This window comes from Peromyscus californicus, unplaced genomic scaffold (assembly GCF_007827085.1).
Source record: "Peromyscus californicus insignis strain IS unplaced genomic scaffold, ASM782708v3 Scaffold_5__1_contigs__length_169319896, whole genome shotgun sequence".
NCBI classification, from domain to species: domain Eukaryota; kingdom Metazoa; phylum Chordata; class Mammalia; order Rodentia; family Cricetidae; genus Peromyscus; species Peromyscus californicus.
The window spans coordinates 147,965,611-147,988,537 of record NW_026294573.1 but is presented as its reverse complement, the minus strand read 5'-3'; the positions used below and the strand labels follow the sequence as shown (position 1 = coordinate 147,988,537).

The following is a 22,927-nucleotide window of genomic DNA, read 5'->3' as shown; positions in this document are numbered from 1 at the left end:
TTGAGAGCTGTAGGCGACCTTAACTATGATCAGATTCTGTACACTGTACTCATAAGGAAATTGAAACCCAGATTTTGTGATATTTGTATGATGTACACTGGAAGCTAAGAGAGCTCTTGTCTCTTTTCCCGCACTCTCCATCTGTGAATCGATTACAGGTTTCCTTCGGACCTACCCCTTTTATTGTTGATGGTTACTGTTTGCACTGTCTTTTTAGACTTAGGTTAATCTTTCTGCTAAATTGCATCAGTTAGTCTAGTTTTCACGGAAACTACTCAGAATAAGTTTTCTGTTTACTAAAGTCTAAAAGCTTTGAATCTCAATTTGGCTAACTGTCATCTTTAGATCTCAGTTCAGTCATTGAGCAATGCAAAGCAGGGTGTCTGGAGAGGAAGTGTGAGAGAAAACGTGTTCTACATTGTATTTGTTCCATGGTTATGAAGAAAGGGGTGTGTGTGTGTGTGTGTGTGTGTGTGTGTGTTGTACATAGACTCCTATGGGTGCTGTTTCTGCTTAGGGTCCTTAGAGCTTAATTATCCAGCAAGTTCAGTAGCAAATACCATACAATATTTATTGTCTTTCTCAACAAAGAGTAACTGGGTGAAAATAATTTTCCAATAAGATATTGACAAAATTCATTAAACACACATGTATGATTTAGTGACAAGAAAATAGTTTTCATAGTTTCATAATAATTACAATTTAAATAGTAGCAACATAATACCAGACGTATTTCTAAGTCTTGACGCTATTAGGTAGGTAGTGTTATTTTCTCCATTTTACTAAGTAAGAAACCAAGGTCTAAAGTTCAGTGACCCACTCAATGTTCCCACACATGCACATGTGTGTACACACACTGCACACACACGTGCACACATGCACACACACGTGCACACACACATGATGCCCAGACTGGCCTCCCACTCCCTGTGTAACGAGAATAACCTTGAACTCCTGCCTGATCTCCCTACCTCTTCCTCTCAGGTGTTGGGGTTACAGGCATACACCACCCCTCCCAGCTTCAAGATCTTAAGAACTGTTAAGTTTCCTTGTCTTGAAATTTTATTTTCTAAGGACAAAATTGGCTTTTTTTCCCTTTCAGGAACTTCATGTGTCTGTCTACCAGGATATCGAATGATCTCTAATAATGGAGGACCTTCCATTATTTGTAAAAAATGTCCAGAAAACATGGTATGAAAAACTTAGTTTAAAATAACTTTTGGAAAAAAAGTAATAAATGTCTTTCTCTCTTAAACTTCAGTATAATCTTTCCCATTTCTCCACAACTTTAAAGTTATTAAGCTAACTTTATTATTGCACATTTGAGAGATCAATAAAACTACATGAAAACTTCAGGGAAAAAGCAGAAATTCATTTTGTTATGAAAGTGTTTGAGTCAGATATCCCAAAGTACCAAGCTGTGAAAAATTGTTTCTGTTTTCCTCATAGATAACTCGGGTAGAAAGAAGCGAAGGTGAGCGTTACATACATAGAGTAATTCAATTCTGATATAGATGACTTAGACCTATGGTGTCAGGACTCTCACATGATGATTGATATTCATAATGCTATGCAAAGTGCAATAAGTTTATGCAATGCCAGTTGCATCAATAAAAATTCAAATATGCTTTGCAGTTTGGTTAGTCTCTTCATTACATACTGATTTGGGGAAATTAAATCAATTAGTAGTTGCTTCATAGGCTAATTTTCCATTAATAGAAATATATTTTCCTTTCCAATCAGTTTAGCTAATTGGGAGTCTTTGTAACAGTTCTGAGTTTTATTGTAATGTTTCTTATTCTATTAGTCTGAGAATCCATTATCATTAGCAGTTATCCTCTGAACTACTCATCCTGTAGATCCGGTTGCCATATTTATATTTAGTCCATGTTTTGGAAGTTCTAGTCATAGCTGAATGACTGATGATGAGAGCCGTGGATAGGATATAGTTTCGGGGCAAGTTTATTTTCCAGTGATATTATTGACGCTATTGTAGTTTTTAGTGTTAAACAAGCAGACCAAATGTAGAAACATTTGTAAATAAGTCCAGTCTCTTCAACAAAGTCTAATTGGTGTCATTATTTTGATTTTAGCATTAGTCTCTATGGATTTCAGTCATAACTGTATTTTTTTTTTTTTGGTTTTTTTTCGAGACTATAATTTTAATGACTGTTATTCTTGGTTTGTCCTAAACCATGTGATATGAGAAGGTCAAATCTTCATGATATCAAACTTTAAAACCTTTGCTAGTCCACTTTACTAGATAAATATTCTATTGAATTCTCTTGAATCAAATTACTAACTATATCATTGGAATCGTAACTTAAATTTTAAAGGCCAATAAACTTGAATTTTTAAACATTAGAATATTGTGGAACTGGTAACAGTAAACTGATAACTGGCTTTTTATTTATTAAATTGTCTTGAGTTTTGTTGTATTTTATATTTGTGAATGCAAAGCTGACAATTTTGAATTTATATGATCAATTTAAAAGGAAGTTAATTAAGAAGAAAATCTATTTTTTTTAACTTTAGAAAGGCGTTACCAAAGATGGCTGGGACTGTATTTCTTGCCCTAGTGGCTTTACTGCCGAAGGAAAATGCCACTGTCCTACTGGTCATATATTAGGTAAGAACAGTATTTACAAAATAGTAGTGATGAATATTTATTTTTGTTTATTTTGTAAAGGACATCAACTTAAATGCTTTGTAGTTGTGTAAAAAATTATTGTAGTACAAAATTTTATGATGCTTAACACAGTAGACATTGAGAAGAAATTTTTAAGAATTCTTCCCAATTCAACATTAGATGGGTATTTCCTTAATAAAACGTGATATACATATCTCAACTCCAAAGTCAATATGATTCTTTTTAATTTTTAAAATTACACTATTTATTTATGTGTGTGCATGTGCACATAAGCTCTTAGATGTGCTCCTGCATAGTGCGTGCTTGTCTGGAGTTGAGAGGACACCTTGCAGAAGTCAGTTCTCTCCTTCCACCATGTGGGCCTCAGACAGTACTCCAAACCATCTTGCTGGCCCCTGGTTCTTTTTTTTTCTTTCCTTTGAGACAGGGAATCTAGATAGCCCTGGCTGTCCTGGAACTTGTTTTGTAGATCCAGCTGACCTTGGACTCAGGAGATCTTCCTGCTTCTGCCTCCCAAGGGCTAGGTTTAAAGGTGTGCACCACCAGACATGACACTCACTCCTGAGAGGGAAAAGTAGTAAGCATGTCCGTTAATGTCAGTACCTGGAAAAGGATGGAAACTGTTGGACTCAAGTAAAAGTCAAAAGTATTCTTAGGAAAGAAAAGATTTTTTTTTAAAGTCATTACTTGAATATAAAGTCATTGTATGTTTGGAAAACCCAAGAAAATCATTAAAAATTCCTATAAACACAGAGTTTAAGTTGCAAAATTAATATTCAAAAGTTATAGTCTATGTAAAAAAGAAGTTAGAAAATGTGATGTAAGAAAATAAAGAATGAATCAAACTTTAGAAGAAATGTACAAGATAAATTAATTGAAGATATATGTAAATGAGCTTTGAAAGAAGGCCTTTTTTTTTTTTTTTTTTTTTTTTTTTTTTTTTTTTTTTTAAACTAAGGGAAATTTTCATTAGAGTTTAAAAGGAAAATACCTCAAGGCAGGTAAGCTGTAAATCTTGGCTGCTGCCCAGAGGAGGAGGCTTGAGGAAGGAAGGGAAAGCCATACTGTGCCATGCTGCTGAGTTGAGCTGACTCGAGGTCAACCATGTGGCTCTGGCCAGCATCAAAAAAAGATAAAGGAAAGAAAGACTGAGGTCAGATGAATATCATGCAGCTTCAGAGGGACTGCCAAAAGCAAGCCTTAGTAATGAAAATACACTCTTCGTATTTGGTTGAGAAGATTAAATATAAAAACTATCATCTGTCCTACCAGCCTGTATATTAAAGAATGATAATAATAAAATCTACCAGGATTTATTTGTCCCAGACGATGCACAGATCCTCGAGTTTATATACAAAATACATGAGAATTCTGAAAGAGGAAACTATACTGTCAGATATCTTATATGTTTTTTGCTTTCCACAGCAGCATGTGTGGAACTTAAGACAGAATTAAAATGAGTCCAATCATTTGTTATGCACCAACCATTTGGTATGAAGAACTGGCATTATCAGTAAGGATGAGACTAGTTAACTGGTAATGGTGCTAAGAAAACTTTTAATTGGGTTTCTACCTCAATCTTTAAATTCCAAGTAAATCCAATATTTAAATATTTACTGTAAAACATGAAAATTCTTAAAATAAAGACAAACTTACATTCTTTGTATGTAAATCTTTCCAAGTATAGAAAAACAACTATAAAGCAAAAGATGGGGAAATTGATAAATTTGATTACATAAAACATTTAGATGTCATAAAATAAAAGTCCCCAAATCCAAGGCTGAAGAGATGACTGAGTGGGTTAATTTAAGTACTTGAGGCCAAACATGTGGACCTGAGTTTACATCTCCAGAACTCATGTGAAAACCACATGTGTACACACATCTATAATGCCAGCAGGAGTGGTGTGTGTGTGTGTGTGTGTGTGTGTGTGAAACAACCTGGATCCCAGAAACTTAATGCCTAGCCAATCTACCTAAAGTGTGAGCTCCAGATTTGGCAAAAGACTTTGAAACAATAGGCAGAGCATTATAAAGGAAAACATCCATTTGATGTTTGGTCTCCACACACCCATGCGTAGTCACACCTACCCACCTACACAGAGTACCTAGAACCTAACTGCAAACTAAAGAAATTTTCATAATGTGGACAGCAGTTAGAGGTCCAAATTATTCAATAAATATAAGGATCATCCTATAAATTATTGAGTAAGATATATATAGTATTTTTACTTTTTATTAATTAAATTTGTTGATTGGACAATTTTGTACATGTATATAATGTATTCTAATTATAATTATACTCAGCCTCCACCCTCTTTTATCTCTTTACACCCTTGTAAATCCTCCCTTCTCCCTACAAGTGGGATGTATGATATCTTGTTTGTTTTGAGGCAAGGTCTCATGTAGACCAGGCTGGCAGACTCACTGTGTAGTCACAGATGTCCTGAATTCCTGATGCCCCTGCCTCTACTTCCCAAGTGTTGGGATGATAGGCATGTGCCACCTTGCCTGTGGCTTACAATTTTTTTAAATAGTAAAAAAAAAAATTACAGAATTCAGAGGCTAAATCTATTATATCTTGAAAAAAGCTAATCATAGGTGTATCACCCTTCTGCTATTTTAGACATTTTGGTTCTGCTCTACCAAATACCGTGTAACCAAATACAATAACCATCTGGTGAAGACTGTTTTGTGCTGGTGTAAGTGCTTCTGTAGGTTTTGCGTCTAAAAATCAAGTCTAGTGCTGGGTGGGGTATATGAGTTGGAGGTTATTAAAAGCCCTCCCATTTATGGAAACTGGCCAGCAATCTATGAAGATAATATGTTTCCTCATCCCAGTGTGACAGGAAAGATGTTAATTTTGTTTAGGAAAAATGTTGATTTACTGTTATAATCCCTTAGAAAACTGGTTTCTGTATGTTTTCAGTTGGATTGGGGAAGATTTTCCTTGTATACTTTATATATACATGGTTGACATGCTTTTCAAGCAAATGATGTTGCTTTGAGAATTATTATAATACTAATAATTATACATTTATGTAAATATTTCAGAGTATATCGTATGATGTTCATCATTTTGCTTGTGTTTTGTACAGTGGAAAGAAATGTCAGTGGGTCTTTGTTATCCCAAGCCACTTGTGAGCTTTGTGATGAAAAGGAGAACTCATTTACAAAAGCCAATGCTTTAGGAACCAGGTAAGTGGTATACTAAAAACTGACTTCCTTAATAGCATCCTGTTTTTATGTACCAGCTGTATATCTCAAAAAAGTATGTGAATAGACATTAAAGGAGCTGAGACTCAGAATCCATGAAAAACTGTGTTCAAGTCTCCAATTAGCCTTCTACTAGTTTGACTAGGTAGTCACAATCCCTTGGATTTAGAATGGAAATATACTCTTCACTTCATGGGTTTTAGAAGCTGCCCTGCCTCAAAAAAATGTGCAAAGGTCTTAGCATAGTGCTGGAGTAATTGCTTGCAAAAGGAAGCTATTTTTTGTTCATTGTTATATAACTTGTACATAAGCTATAGAATAGTATGTATAAAGTTTGGTTCGAAAACCATTTTATATTACAGTGTTATGTAGAAGGGTGTCTTGCTTACTGTTATTTTGCTATGAAGAGGCACTGTGACCATGATAACTTTTATAAAAGGAAGCACTTAATTAGGGGCTTGCTTACAGTTTCAGAGGCTTAGTCCATGCTCATCACTGTGGCAAGCAGACAGGCATGGCACTGGAGTAAGAGCTGAAAGCCTTATATGCTGGTCTTCAGGCAACAGGCAAAAAGAGAGACTGGGCCTGGCCTGGGTTTTTGAAACCTAAAAGCCCACCCCAGTGACACACCTCCTCCAATATGGCCACACCTTCTAATCCTTCCCAAACAGTTCCACTCCCTGATGACTAAGCATTAAAATATATGAGCCTATGGGGGCCATTCTCATTCAGTCCAGCACAAGGGCATATTAATAAATGTTGTCATAACTCAGGTACACTGATTTGTGGCCCAATTTTGTATTGTTTCTGTTCCCTTTTTATGTGTGTGTTTACCACATGCACATAAATTCATAAGCACATCCCTTTCTCTACACATTCCTCTAGTGTAAGCATACTATACCTAGTCCAGCATTTCCAGTGTTTTCAGAAGTGTGTGCTGATAACTTGCCTCTTGGCACTGTTTTTCTCTTTACTTTCTTAAGTTTATTGTAGAAGAGGTAACAGACTCCTTGTGAAACTGGGCAGCAGGTGATTTCCTCTCTCAGACTGACTGGAGCTCCCAGGCTGACTGATTTATAAGTTTCCCCTCTAATGCTTCCCCAGCCTGGTCTGAGTTTCATGCCATGCTGTAGCCTGCTTCTTAACCTGTCTATCTCATAGGTAGTTGATGTCCATGTGAGCCCATCTCAATCCCCACTAGTCCACACTACTCTCTCCATCTCATTCCTTAATTGAAGACAACAGAGATGATAGACTAAAGTGTTCTTGCAGGTTTGGTGAAAGGCTAAACATGCATGTGTTCTCAGCTCACACTGAAAAGGTGGGTTTGATATGCCTACATGTGCAAATTAATTAGTGCCATTTATATGAGTTTGATGGGCTCTGTTAATGATTCTATAATCTTCGCTATTTAATGTTACTCATGCTATACATTCATGTATGTAGTTAAGAAAATGGTCCTCTATGATTAGCCAATGTCATTTATACTTTACCTTATAATAATGATGTAAAACTCTTTAAAGGCAGGCTAGTGTTTTAAGCTTGTATAATTAATTACTTAGTTGACTTACTGTGTTCTAATGTGTCATTTAGGGGAGAGAAGTTCTCAGTTACATTAGGCTCGGTGTCACTCATCAGCATTTTAAAATGATTTGTATTATATTGACCAGGTGTGTGCGCTGTGAACCCACGTTTGTGAACACCAGCAGGTCTTGTGCATGTTCAGAGCCTCACGTACTAGTAAGGACAATCAAGGGGGTGAAGTATGTACCAGTAGATACTTTAATTCAATAGATAAACCTTTCTATAATTAGATATTTTTCTCTTATTAATTTGTGAAGGCAGGTGGATTATGTTTCAGCAACACAGGGAATTTTCATCAACGTGTAATTTCCACAGCACGTTATGGAGAGCTTGTGAGTATTTTTGGTTCTTTTTTTGCTTGTTTGGTTGAGAAAAGTTGTCCTGCATTTCTTCCTTTGATTAATTTCAGACAAACTGAGAAATCTTTATGTGTAAATCACTTTAAAATACAAATAGCTAAAACCATGAGTCTGACATCCCAGCACTATATTTTAAAAGTGTACTCCCTTCTGTACTTTAGCTCATCCTTTTAATTTACATGTGTTTACTTTTTCACGTAATTAAAACTAAAATTGCTGGGAGGTGGTGCACACCTTTAATCCCAGCTCTCAGGAGACAGAAGCAGGTGGATCTCTGTGAGTTCGAGGCTAGCCTGGTCTACAGAGTGAGTTCCAGGATACTCAGGCCTACACAGAGAAACCCTGTCTTGGGCGGGGGGCAGGAAGTGGGGGAGCATGGAGTATAATTTTTTCAAGAAGTCACAACAATGTCTTTTTTTTCCCTGAAATTGCCAGGCTTTTAGAGGTTATATCCTTTTTTATTTTCCACTATGAGATAAGTCCTCAGTCCCTCAGTCTTTCCCAGTCTTTTATGAACTTGACAGTTCAGGTTCCAAGGCTTACCATCTGTGGGACAATCCCAGCCTGTATCTGTCCTGTCTTTCATCACATTCAATGTATGCTTGCTAGAAAGCCAGTAAAGAAGCAAATGGTGTGTTCAACTCAGTACCTAACACCATGTCAGAGAGGATACGGAGTCTGTCTACCTCTCCCATCCTGATACTGTTGATTTTGAACACCTGCCATGAAGTTATCATGAGTACATTAAACTCACCGTTTCCTTTGTAATTGAAGAGTGCTTTGTTGTTGTTGTTTGTTTGTTTGTTTTTTGAGACGTGGTTTCTCAGTAGTTTTGGTGCCTGTCCTGGAACTCACTTTGTAGACCAGGCTGGCCTGATCTCACAGAGATCTTCTTGTCTCTACCTCCCGAGTGCTGGGATCAAAGGCTTGTGCCACCACTGCCCAGCTGACGAGTGATTTTTTGAGGAGAACATTTCCCGTCCAAGGACTGTCTAGGCCTGACCCAGTTTAGCTTCTGAGATGAAGCGCAGTCAGACTGGTATGGCTGTAGATGATGTGAGGAGAATTTCAAAGGTTACACTGCACTGACTCTTAGTACTAGCTAGTCTCCTTTTGTGATTTTTCCCTTTGACAGCCTTCCATGTTTATTCATTAGCAGTCTGCCATAAAGAACATTTGTGTATGTGTGAATATGTGTGTGACTGTAACTGTGCATGTGTGAATATGTGTGTGAGAGTATAACTGTGCATGTGTGAATATGTGTGTGTGAGTATAACTGTGCATGTGTGAATATGTGTGTGAGTATAACTGTGCATGTGTGAATATGTGTGTGAGTATAACTGTGCATGTGTGAATATGTGTGTGACTGTAACTGTGCATGTGTGAATATGTGTGTGAGAGTATAACTGTGCATGTGTGAATATGTGTGTGAGTATAACTGTGCATGTGTGAATATGTGTGTGTGAGTATAACTGCATTGTGAATATGTGTGTGTGAGTATAACTGTTCATATGTGAATATGTGTGTATGTGAGTATAACTGTGCATGTGTGAATATGTGTGTGAGAGTATAACTGTGTATGTGTGAATATGTGTGTGTGAGTATAACTGTGCATGTGTGAATATGTGTGTGTGAGTATAACTGCACGTGTGAATGTGTGTGAGTATAACTGCATGTGTGAATATGTGTGTGAGTATAACTGTGCACGTGTGAATATGTGTGTGAGTATAACTGTGCATGTGTGAATATGTGTGTGAGTATAACTGCACGTGTGAATATGTGTGTGAGTATAACTGTGCATGTGTGAATATGTGTGAGTATAACTGTCCATATGTGAATATGTGTGTGTGAGTATAACTGTCCGTGTGTGAATATGCATGTGAGTATAACTGTCCATGTGTGAATATGTGTGTGTGAGTATAACTGTCCATATGTGAATATGTGTGTGTGAGTATAACTGTCCATATGTGAATATGTGTGTGAGTGTAACTGTGCATGTATGTGTTTTCTTCAACCTCACTCTATGCATTTATTCTTTTTCCTAAAAAAGAAAACTTTGCTTATTAAAGAGATGAAAACAGTGCCTCATAATTGTATTTTAAATATTGATGGCTGAGAATCCATTCTAGATGATTTGGTTGTGGCTCCCCTGTTAATCCATAACTCACACTTATGTTCTCAGAGTCTCAGCTTTTGACCAGAGGTTTATACCTACATTTCTCAGAAATCAGTTATGAAAACAGGTTTGATGCCACACTTCTGTAGTCCACTTAAAAGTGGAGCCAGGAGGATCAGGAGTTCAAGGTCACAGTTGGCTATGTAGTGAGTTTGAGACCTATCTGGGCTCCGTGAAACCTGTCTCAATAAAACAGAACAAAACAAAAACCATGCATGCCTTTCCTGGTCTCCTGGTGGTTCTAGTTGCCTTTGGTTAAATCAGGTACCTTTTGGTGTGGGGTTATTCTGATGTCCTTCGTTGTTTACAAAGCACCATTTTGGAAATGTCAGATATTACTCTGTAGAGCCCAACTTTCCCATCGTGTAGCAGTGGTTCTCCTAATTCAGTGCTCATCATTTTGATACACTTACCATAATCCTAAATCAACAAATATGAACCATTCATACTCAATCAGGCACTCTCATTTTTCTTTTTCCACTTCATTTTTTGTAATTTGGGAGTGTAGACATACTCTGTCACCTCATCCTTTGTCTACGTGTCATTGTTTTGTCACACAGCTTTAATTGTAGTGGAAGACATCATCAGCATTTTTTTTTAAATTCCAGTAAACTGTTTTTCTAATAACAACAAGAAACTAGCATTGTTCATTTCTCAGTTAATATATGTATTAATGTCTTCCTAACACATAGGATTAAGGAATCTTCCTTTGAATTTAAACCTACCTCCATCTTCCTGTTTATAGGGCATGTCATTAAACTCAGAATGGTTTGCCAAGTATTTGCAGGCAGCAGCAGCTGCATGCTGGGTAAGTTTAAATATTTTCAAAATCAATTTTACATTGATAAATAGTATTTTTTACTTAGATAAAAGTTTTCTCAGTGGATACACCTCTTTAGTCAGATTCTATAAAAAGAATAAAGCCTCTCTATTGGTTGAAATAGAGTATATTAACTATTATGCAGTTTACATATACTGATTGTCTCCAGGTCATCTTAGTTACTGTTCAGATACTGTGACAAAACACCAGGACCAAGGCAACTTCTAGAAGAAAGCATTTGGTTGGACCTAGAGTTCAGAAGGTTAGAGTTCCTGATGGCAGAGCAGGCATGGTGGCAGGGACAGCTGAGACTCACATTCTGATCCACAGCAGAAGCAGAGAGAACACTGGTAATGGCAGGTGGCACCCCAGTGCCACACCCCCTAACCCTTCCCAAGCAGCTCCACCCAGTGGGCCCAAGTACTCAAACATCTGAGTCTATGGGGTGATCTTCATTCAAAGCACCACAGTTGTAATTTACTGTCTGGAGAAACTGAATGTCACTTAGGAAGGATCTTAGGGGTAACATGGTATGTGCCAGGCCTGTTCTCAGCTTAAGACAGAAAAACTCCCTCATGTAAGTAATCAAAATGTGCTTATCATTCCTCTTTACATTTGGTCTAAATAAATGCCAGGTCGTTAATAGTATATGAAGGCAATAAATCAGAATAAGGAACAAAAAAAGTATATCTTTTTAGTTTTTTGTTTGTTTGTTTTTTGGTGTTTTTTTTTTAAGTTGTTTTGTTGTTGTTGCTGTTTTTAAGATAGGATCTCATTATGAAGCCTTGGCTGGTCTGAAACTCACTGTGTAAACCAGGCTGGCTCAAACTGACAGAGATCCACCTATCTCTGCCTCCTGAGTACTGAGATGAAATATGTGCACCAGCATGCCTGGCCAGTGCTGTGCTATCTAGAGTGGTAAAGGCTTACGTCTCTTAGAGAGTGATATTTGAGCAAAGACCGAAAAAAGTGCTAGTAAGCCATGTAAGGACAAAGGGAAAGAGCGTTCTGAGAGGGGACCACCACTGGAGTAAAGATCACGGCCCCAAGAGTGGACTCTCTATCTCGCTGGCACTTAAGAAGCTGGAAGTGCCGGCGACTGAGCAGCCCGCGCAGGGGAAGTGGAGGTGGAGCCAGAGTGTAGTGAGTGGCTCTGGGGAGGAGCTAGAGGATTTCTACACCAGAGGTCGTAATCGGATTTCAGATTTGGAAACTATTGCTGTGGCACAAAGAATAGACTTGTTGGGGCAACAGCGGGAGCAAGGAGATCCTTTAGAGTCATGTTAGAGTAATCTGAGGGGGAGCACGGGTGTGGGTAGAGATGCGCAGACTGGACAGCAGGAAGGTAAGTTCTTCCTCAAGCTTTCTACTTCAGTAACAAAGTGGAGTTGCATTTTCCAAATAGGGAAAACTGGGAAAGGAAGTTGAGAGGTTAAACTCAACTAATGATTTGATTGTGTTGTTCATAAAAACAAATTACTCAAGCAAAGTGGAATAAATTCAAAGTGGAATAAATCACAATATTCCTTGAAATATAACTATTTAATAGTTTTTTTTAAAAATATCAATCTCTATATTTGTACTTCTTTCAGATACTAGTATTTTTCCTAAGATTTTTAATTAAAATGTTCTTATTATTCATCTTCATGTATTAAGATTTTATTTTCTGGGGCTGGGAAGATAGCTTAGCAATTAAGAGCCCCGGCTACTCTTGCAAAGGACCCAGGTTCAGTTCTGAGCACCCACATGGTGGCTCACGACTCTCTGTAACTTCAGTCCCAGGGGAACCGAAGCCCTCTTCTGGCTCTGCTGACATGAGGCATGCACCTGGTGCAGACACACATGCAGGCAAAATCCACAGACACAAATAAAAGTGTTTAAAAGTTCATTGTCTACTTAATCGGCTACATCATTTTTCTATCAACATTTGTTTACACTACTCATGTTACTCCACTTCCTTGTGTAGATTCATGCCAACCTGACATCTTGCCAAGCTCTTGGAAATATGTGTGTGATGAACATGAACTCTTATGACTCTACCACATTTGATGCATGTCGCCTGTTCCATTATATCTTCGAAAGTACTGCCGGATTGAGCAGTGCTCATTCTATCCCTTTCTGGTAAGGAGATTTGGATTGATGAAATGTTCTCAAATGAACTCAGTGCAGTTATTTTCACAAATGTTAGTCACATGAGCTATTTCCTCCTTTTATTAAGACAAGTCTCGTTGTTCATAGGAGACAGAACCTTCCTTGGCTGTTTTATGGAGACCAGCCAGGATTGGCACCTCAAATTCTTGGTACTACCCCTCTTCCTACAAACTTCAGTTTTAAAGGACAAAACCAGGTACAAGTCTCCATATCACTGGAGGGATAACTACATGTGATCTACTAACTTTAAGATAAGAAGTAACCAACTGGCTGGGAATACAGCTCAGTGGTGATGTGCTTATTTGACATACACAAGGTCCTGGCTTCAATCCCCAATCCCCAGTGTCAGGACAAAGGGACAGTTAGTAGTCACACTTCTTCATTTCCAAGATTGTTTTTAAAAGTACGTGTTCAACTGTGTAAATATTAGCTGCTGTAGAAACTGCATAGTGTAGAGTTAGGCTCTCTTACTTTGGGTGACTGGATTGTGTGGATATGGTGGCACTTGGAGGGCTGAGAAGAGAGGCCTCGTCACCAAGTGCAGACTCATCTCACTGTACGTGCCCTCCCTTTTAAGACAGCTCACAGAACTGCCCAAGGCTCTCTGCACTTCATGGCACCCACAGCTCCTAATTGCCACCTCTACCTGTTGAGCTTTCCAGAATGAGATACTATACGTCCCGGGGCACTCAGCTCATTAACAGACTGAGAGGAAGGTGCCTGCCGCTAGTGTCCTTCTCGGTTCTCAAGTAATGCTCCTGCCGAACCCAGTCCTGTCTTACAGTGTGTTTACATGTAGAGATGGTGGGTTAATTTACGTTCACATAAATTTAGTTGAATTTAATTTTTCCGCAAATACAGTGTTAGCCTTGACAGGATAGTAATGAAAATGCCCTCCATGGAGGACTGACATTGTTTCACTGTTGTCTGTCCTTAACCAAAACATGAAGCTGAACTTTGTTGCTGCTTCCTATGATATAAGAGGACATTTTATCAAATGGCAAACTTTGGAAGGTGGTGTCTTACAGGTAAGTGTGATTCTAGCTAAAATATTACTAATGCACTTTATTGTTGTCTGAAGCAAGGACAGAAGGAACAGACTAGAGTATTGCTTGAAGAGACTGTGATGGGACACTAGAGTGGTGTAGGGGAGGGGTGTTGCTGATGCTTGAAATTAGAATTTTAAAATTACATAGTGTGTGTGTGTGTGTGTGTGTGTGTGTGTGTGTGTGTGTGTGTGTGTGTGTCTTCATGGACACATGTAATGTGTGGAGGACAGAGGACAACTTGTGGGAGTCAGTTCTCTTCCTTCTTCCATGTTGGTCCCAGGGACAGAAGCTGGGGGGCAGGTGCCTTTACCTGCTGAGCCATTTTGCCAGCCCCAAGTTGGAATTTCTTAAAACTGTTTTTTTAGTTATAACTTTAATTTATAACAAAAAAATGCTCACTTAACTTTTTTTTTTTTTTGGTTTTTTGAGACAGGGTTTCTCTGTGTAGCCCTGGCTGTCCTGGAACTCACTCTGTAGACCAGGCTAGCCTCGAACTCATAGAGATCCTCCTGAGTGCTGGTATTAGCGGCGTACACCACCACCACCCAGCAGCCTCCCTTAACCTTTTTTATGGCCTTTGCACATTAAATTAGTAGAAAACAAAACATTTGTTCATATAGGAGCCAGAGAACTTTTCAGCAAAGAAATCACTTGAGAGAGATACTCATCAGTTGTATTCTTCTGCTAAAGCTTTGTCCAGACACAGAGACAAGACTGGATGCAGCTTATTCTTTTGGAACGACCTACCAGCAAACTGTGAGTGTGTGTGTATTTGTTAGACAGTCTGTGTTTTCACTTTGTTCTTCAGTAACTGCAGTGGTAGGTGGATTTTTCTTTTCATCAGAAATTCTTTTAGTGGTAATGAACAATTTCATTAGTTCATAAATCTTGTATTATCTGGGCACAGAGAATGTTAATCATCAAGACCAAGGTACATTGGCATCTACAGAGTTTTAAATATTCTATAATGTTAGATTTTCATAGTCAATTGTTTATCTGCATCTAGGCTTATGTGTCTTAAACATAATGCTACTCCTGAAAGCTTTATAATAAAGTTAGTGACTACTAAAAATGTAATTCCCTGTCCACTTTACCTCCCAATAAAATAACAGTGCTTCCTTCCCTTTCTTTTAATATATCCCTCTTTCCACACTTCCTTTCTCCTTCCTGTTATGACTTTCTTTCTCTTGGATGTTGTAGTATGGTACAAAGGAATATTGTGAGCCGTTTAACATTTGAAAGATCCTCAGTAGCATATAAAAATGTTTCTTAACTTGTATGTGCGTACACATAGAACAAAACCACAGTGAACAGTGCCACCACGAGCAACTAATGGAAGAAGATAAACACTTTTATTGATCAATTTTGGACAGTTGTGTCAGAGTTGATTTTTGTTTCATTTCCTATATTTTCCAAATTTTCTACCATAAACATGAATTTGTTCTTAGATAAGAAATGACTTACAGGGTGTTTCACCATCATCCTTTTCTAACAACATGAGCTACAGTGAGCGGGGGATCAGCAGGCATTACGTCCCTGATGATGCATTTTATCACTGATGTCCCATTCAATCCTAACACATCATGTGAGGTACTTGGTATATGTGCTTCAATGGGACCCAGTGGTATTAGGTGACTATTAAAATTAAAAATGTTCTGCTAGATTTAAAATAATGATTATTGCAGTGTAACTGATTGCCACTCATAAAAGTAGTTCACAGCTCACTAAACAAAATACCTATATAGACAGAGAATGGCAGAGCTATCCATGTATTATATGTAGATATGCACATAATACCAAATCTCAGGGAAACAGAGAAAGACTGGCGAGTCAGTGATGCTCAGGTTATCTAATAACATAAGTTGGATGGAGCACAGTAAGAAAGGAATGAATGCAGAACCCACATTTGCAATGGTGGGAAGATAGACTGGCCTGGCGTATACATGGTAAGGGACTGTAATGGATTAGTGTGAACGGATGAGCATAGACTGGTAGGGAACAGTGAGAGATGAGCCTCACCTCCGTGAGGGAGCCAGTCAGGTACATGGTTGTGCATCAGGAGAAAGAGTTGTCCTTGGTCCTGGAGGACAACAGCAGCTTTTCAACCTCGTCTTTGATGTACACTTATATTAAAAGTAAAAGCTGATCTCCTCCTCATGGTATAGATTAAAAACAGAAGTTCTTTACTGGCTGGATTTTTATTTTTTTGAGTAGGGCCTTTAAGAATTCATGTTTTGGAAGTCTCTTGGAAGTGCATGCAAATAATGTAGTTGAAAGATACTTCACAAAATTAAAAAAAAATGTTTAATGGTCATATACTTTGTAATTTTGATGGTTTTATTTTATTTTACTTCCTAGTGTGGAATTTCTCTTTCTAAAATCCTGGCTGACTTTCCCAGTCCTATATTTTATGACGTTTATCTCGAATATACTGGCGAAGATCAACACCGTTATATTTGGGCTGTCCCTGTGTTAAACCTAAATCTTCAACACAATAAGATGTTTGTGAACCAAGGTCAGACTTTCTCCTCTGGTTTTCTCGTAGCTGAACTCCATAGATGTAAACCAATAGGATAATTTTGGTAAACCAGTGATGATGATAATGATGGATCCTCTTAGTATATGATTTTATATAGTGTGCCCCAAGGTGCAGTAAAGCAGTAGGATGGCTGCTGTGTTTAGGCCTTTTATTAATTTGATTTTCAGAACTTTAAGAATCGACCCTTGCTGAGAGAGTAGCCCGAGGAAAGTGAGTAGAACTGCAGACTGACTTCTTCTTCCCTGTTCTTGACCCTCTTTGGGGACAGGCTAACTTCTTTTGCTATTATCCGTGCTACAAAATATGATCCAGGCAGGGATCAGAGAAGACTGACAGTCCTTACAGGAATAGCTCTTTGTGGCCATCTTACTTGAAACAAAATACTAAGTGTTAATCTGGATTTTGTCAGTAACTGTTGTGAGTGCCATCATAAGCAGTTTGAAAGCAGTTTTCCTAATGCCATTTTTTTCCTTTTTGTAATAAAAGACAGTAGTTCCAGCAAGTGGCTTCTCACTCGGCGCATTTTCTTGGTGGATGCAGTCAGTGGACGAGAAAATGACCTAGGAAGTCAGCCAAGGGTAATTCGAATTGCTACCCAGATATCACTGAGGTAAACATGCCTAATGACTAAGTTAGACTTGGCAGTATATAAGACAATGCCGTAAGGAGAGTTTTCGCCAGGAATTGTCAGACTGAAACAGGAAGGAGAACTGAGCTGAAATAATACATGAGGTTTTCTTAGCTATGTCTAGGTTGGCATAGACCAATAAAGGGTAAGGGATAAAGAGATATCAGAAGGACCTCAGGAGTTTGCCCAGATTCATGCTCTAGGTCACTGTACCTGGTGAATTACAGTGGGTTGAAGGAGAAAGGAAGTTAAGACCAGTAGCTGAAATGGGTACTTTAATAAGAGCTGAGAAATGAGTCTGAGTTCAGCCTCCTCATCCCCATTTCCTTTATGGCTATCTCTCTAGACTGACCCAGGTTAGGCAGCATCTACCTCTTTCTAAAATACCCTACCTTAGAGTAGTACTGTGAAGCCTGTAATTGAGTCCCCCAATCCAGTGTTTTATAATGTATGCTCTTTCACTTATGAGTTGGGCACTGTGAGAGTTTTCTTATACATCATGCTGACATCCATATGTATTGCATTTTGACTGCTGCTCAATCTGTCAGTGTGGAATTCCTAATAAAAATGAAATCACACCTAATTAGGGTAGACTCGTTCTTGGTAAGGCCATGCTGGCATGTTTCTTTTTGGGTTCACTAATACATTGTACTTGCCAAATTAGGCCTACAGCAAAACTAGATGTAACGTGTATTTTAGTAAGACTTTGTCTTTCTTATGTGAAGATCCATGTTCTGTCTGCCATTCCTTGGGTGTCATGTGACCCAGCTCTTTCCGCTGTCCCTTAAAGACGGTCCCAGTGCCTCAGCGGTTTCGTTTGTAGTGTCAGAGCCTGCACCAACAGGGCTTCAGTCTCCTGCAGCATGCTTTAGTGTCACAGTTCTTAACCAATGAAGATGAGCTAGGGCTTAACACTTAGTTTGTATTAGCCTCCTCCAGCCTTGCAGACTGACTGAGTCTAAAATATAAAGAAAGTCTATACAGAATTCAAAAGAAATGATAAGTATATGCTTAAAGGGTTAAGTATATTTATAATTTTGAGTATATTTTCTTTTAATAGCATACGCCTTGTACCCAACACAAAAAATGGGAACATATATACTCCCTTACTTACCATTGCCTACAGTGACATTGACCTCAAAAATGCTAACAGCCAGTCTGTGAAGGTGAGTTCTTTGTTGGTCAGTGATCTTATAATTATAAATATTAGTATAATGCTGGTGAAGCTTAGAATGGTCAAAAGGTAATCTTTTTAAAGTTTTAAACCAATCTTTTTCTTTATATATTCAAATATTAATTAGGAGTATCTAATGAAAGAAACTGAGTTCTTGAGGAACTTGAGTATTAAAAGGCAGGAATAGATGAAATTTTTATTATTTTTAATTATGTGTATTGTGTAGTGGGGGTAGGGCAGGTATGTGCATGTGAGTGCAGGTTCCCATGGAGGTCAGAGCCATCAGATGCCCTGAACTGAGCTGGAGTTGAGTGGGAATTAAGGATGCTTCATTCAACCTGGGAACTGGGAATTGAACCGAACTCAGGTCCTGTGCAAGAGCAGTATGCACTCTTGACCACTGGGCCATCCTTCCAACCCCAAGAATGGAGGAAGATTTTTCAGTGGACGGATTACCAGCAGCTAAGTACCCCTGCTGTCCTGTGACACTGAGACACAGCATCCGGATCTGTCTTTTCTGATCATTCTGCTCTTTGTTTCCTTGCCTGGTTAAACCAGGAACGCAGAAGGTGCCGTGGATCTATGTGGGCTCGTCACTGCGTAGAGCGGCTTCAGCAGGCAGAAAGATGAACACATCAGCTTCATAACTAGTAGTGCAAAGATAGGCTAGAGAATGGAGTTCGGACCTGCAGCCTCAGTTCACTAAAGAGATGAAGGCCTTCTGTGTCTGAGAGGACCCACTTATGAGAGAAAAAGAGCTCATACGTCCAGAAGGCAGGCAGTACCAAAGAGTAAGCCTGGGAAATCCTGGCCGCACATGGCCGCTGTCTCCTTGGTCTGTCCCTCAGAGAGAGCACTCCTTCTTGGAGGAGGAATAAATGAGAGAGGGACAGAGTGAAACAGGAAATCCTGGATGCTTTCTTTTCTCCAGAAGATTAATATATTACCTGTCCTCTGGAAACATGAGAAGCAGGAGATGAAGTTTCCTTACCTCCGGAACTGACTCAGAACTTGATTTCTGTCAGCTTCCTTTTTATTATTATTATTTTAGTCTTCTTTGGTTGGCTGGTGCTCTTGTTCCTGCTTGTTCTCAGCTTGTGACCAGGCTTGCATTAAACAAAAGAGGGACATAACAGAATTTCAAAGATGTCTTGTCCACATTTGTAGTACCTGATACAATTAGGTAAAATCAACCTCCACTCACTGAGTTTACATGCACTATAATGAGAGAGGAAAATATAGAAACAAGCTAAATAACAACAGAAAAGGCTGCCTGGCTTAAAACTTCCTAAAAGTATATCTATTTTAATGCAGGCACTCTTTTCTTTAAATATTATTCTTGTCCACAGTTTGCAAACTAAGTGCTGAGAAACTGAAACATAAGAAATGCTCCGCGGGTTTCCGTGCTCCGCGGGAGCCTGACGGGTTCAATCCCGGAACTTGCTAATGGGGGAAGGAGAGAACTGACTTCACAGAGCTGTCCTCTGACCTTCACATATGAGCCATGGCATGCGTGTGCGCGCGCACACACACACACACACACACACACATACACACACAAATAAAATTTAAAAATAAAGGAAGAAAAAGAGAAATTTAGAGCCAGGAACTACCTTGATTTGATGATAACTCAAATTTACTCTAAGTGCAAAATATACAGTTCTTTAATCATTTTTAATTTTTTTTTTTTTTTTTTTTTTTTTTTTTTTGGTTTTTCGAGACAGGGTTTCTCTGTGTAGTTTTGCGCCTCTCCTGGAACTCACTTGGTAGCCCAGGCTGGCCTCGAACTCACAGAGATCCGCCTGGCTCTGCCTCCCGAGTGCTGGGATTAAAGGCGTGCGCCACCACCACCCGGCCATTTTTAATTTTTAATACATTTTAATTAAAATATAATTACATAATTTTAAATTCTATGGCAGCCATTACAGAAGTTCTATCTGAGTTTTAGATATCCAGCTGTGCCTTTTCTCTCTGCCCCACAGCAGCTCGTTTACTTCCTGCTTTCCCAACATAAATCCCTCTGCATCTCCTCTTGGACACCTAAGAAGAGACCCAGCTTTGTTTCCTTTCTCATTCTTGTCTGTTCCTCCATCTTCAGTGACCCTGTGCCTGTGGGACACCCCTTCCTCCCCAGTGACCCTGTGCCTGTGGGACACTCCTTCCTCCTCAGTGACCCTGTGCCTGTGGGACACCCCTTCCTCCCCAGCTGGTATTCAGCCAGCCTCCCTGATAGATCATTTCCTTTGCTTGTAGAACTCTTGGGGTGCTTCACCTTAAAAACACACTAATGCAGATACCAGCCATTCAGATCTTTCCTCAGCTTGCCACTGGCTCCCTTCCATCCCTTTTCCAACCATTTGAATCTTTTATTATTTTCACTCCAGCTCTTGACATTTTCCTTCTCTGAAAATCTCGGAGGTCAGCCATCTTTCCCTTGGTATCGAAACAGCGGACACCTAACTCCCTCTCCATCCCAAACTCACTCTCTGTGGCCGTGGTAAAACCAAGGGAACTGCCTCCCTGACCCCCATACCCTTTTCTGATTTTTTTCTCTGCCTTGATACTATGCTGTCCCTAGGTTTCCGGTTCAGACATTTGAGTATTCTGCCTTCTTAGGATACGGTTGCCTAGCTAGTTGATAATTTTTGATACAGTATTTCTCAGTGACAAAAAAATCTATCTGAAAATGAAATATGATTAATTTGGATTGAACTTCTGTCAGTGACTTTAGTTCCTAATAAACCCCTCTTTCCTTTCAGGCATGTTCAAGATAGAGATTTAATGCAGCATAAAGGTTCTCAAAAAAGCATATCTCTGTGAATAAAGGCCAACATCCATAATAGTGATTGTAAAAAGATGGTGTTTATGGCAAAACCCAGCTACAAATTTATTCTTATGAAAGTAGTTGTATGGTGTCTAATTTTAGTGTAACTGATCTGTTCTCTTTACCAGATTTCCTTCTCAGTCAAATACGAGATGAATCAAGGGGATGCATTTGTCCAGACAGATGTGAGTACCTTTGGCCTTGTTAAAATAGTTACACTACACTTCTAATTTTAGAATTTTCGGATGTAAATGAAATTGTGACAATAGATTTGCCGTGCACTCTTACCCTGACTTCCCCCTGGTACAGTGACGGTAACCAGGAAATTAATATTGATGGAATCCTGTCAGTTAACCTGCATTGTGTGTGGGTATCACAGGTTTTTCTCTATCATTCTTCAGATTTAATTGCTTTCAGTTGTCACATCTTCTGTGTGTCCTCCAGTCTAGAACAGTGCCCCAGTATTTCTCTGTCATCCATGGCCATGATACTTTGTTAGCATTTATTAGTTAGCTTGTTTGACCATCAATTTGGATTTCTCTCGAAGTTTCCCCCAGTTTAATTGAGTTTGTGTAGTTTTATTAGAGATGCCATAGGAGTGCATCAAGCCCTTCTCAGTGCATGGGGTCAGGAGCGTGTGTGTGCACATATGTTCACATGAAGGCCAGAGATCAACTTTAGGTGTCTTCCTCTATATATTTCTTCCTTATTTTTTTAAGACAGTGTCTCTTAGTAAACTCACAGATTTGGCAAAACTATCTGGCCAGCAAGCTGCAGGGCCTGTGTGCCTCTGCATCATTGGGATCACGGCCCATGCACCATGCTTTTTATGTGACTGTCACAGGGATCTGGGCACCCAAACTGATGTCCTTTGTGCAGCAAGCACTTGCTGACTGAGCTGTCTCCACAGCGGCTGCCCTCTAATGCTGGTGCCCACTGGTGATGCTTGTCTGCAGCACAAATCCTAACTGGCCCTAATAAAAACCCTGAGTCAGATATCAGAGTAAATGCTGAAAGATCAGAGAGACAGAGGAACAAGCCACAGCCACCTCTCACCTCACCAACTCCTTAGCCAAAAAAAAAGAGACTGAGCTCCTGTCTCTTCCTGCCTTATTCCCCTCTCCTCCCAGCCATATCACTTCCTGTCTCCACCTTCCTGGTGCTGGGATTAAAGGCATGAGATCCCAAGTGCTGGGATCAAAGATGTGTGCCACCACTGCCTGGCTCTGTTTCTCTTTTAGACTAGATCAATCTTGTGTGGCTCAGGGTGGCCTTGAACTCACATAGATCCGTCTGCCTCTGCATGAGATCCCAAATACTGGGATTAAAGTGTGTGCCACCACTGCCTGGCCTCTAAGTCTAACTAGTACCTTAGCTCCTTCACTCTGATCTTCAGGCAAGCTTTATTTGTTAGATCACAAAACAAAACATCACCACATTTTCCGTTTTGTCTAATTTTTAAAAATTTGCAGCAAGTATCACTGTGGTGTTTGCCTGATGGTTTTTCCTTCATTTCTTCTGAATTTATGAATTGGAACTTGATTATAAGGTAGAGCTTTCCTTTTTACCCTCATTAATATTTATTCAGTTAATTTATTTAAGTCAATATGATCTCATGGGTAGTTAATTTAGGTGATTTTGTAATCCATTAGTATTCATTTTCTTGCTCAATTTTCCCCAAATTTAGCCACTGGAATTTCTTACAGCTTGTCTCCCTTATCCTTTCAACTGTTCCCCATCAGTTTTTAAGTAATTTCA

General features: G+C 39.1%; 1 protein-coding gene across 1 annotated transcript in view; it reads left to right on the top strand.

Annotated features, from left to right (window-relative positions):
- The window catches only part of Tmem67 (transmembrane protein 67), a 42,097-nt gene that overhangs the window by 626 nt on the left and 18,544 nt on the right, over window positions 1-22,927 (top strand). The window contains exons 2-15 of the mRNA XM_052716077.1: window positions 1,103-1,191; window positions 2,536-2,629; window positions 5,748-5,847; window positions 7,536-7,605; window positions 7,707-7,781; window positions 10,730-10,792; window positions 12,771-12,925; window positions 13,043-13,151; window positions 13,906-13,983; window positions 14,695-14,760; window positions 16,363-16,519; window positions 17,030-17,153; window positions 18,232-18,337; window positions 21,298-21,354. Coding sequence (XP_052572037.1) covers window positions 1,103-1,191; window positions 2,536-2,629; window positions 5,748-5,847; window positions 7,536-7,605; window positions 7,707-7,781; window positions 10,730-10,792; window positions 12,771-12,925; window positions 13,043-13,151; window positions 13,906-13,983; window positions 14,695-14,760; window positions 16,363-16,519; window positions 17,030-17,153; window positions 18,232-18,337; window positions 21,298-21,354 — 1,343 coding nt within the window. The remainder of the gene's footprint in view (window positions 1-1,102; window positions 1,192-2,535; window positions 2,630-5,747; window positions 5,848-7,535; window positions 7,606-7,706; window positions 7,782-10,729; window positions 10,793-12,770; window positions 12,926-13,042; window positions 13,152-13,905; window positions 13,984-14,694; window positions 14,761-16,362; window positions 16,520-17,029; window positions 17,154-18,231; window positions 18,338-21,297; window positions 21,355-22,927) is intronic.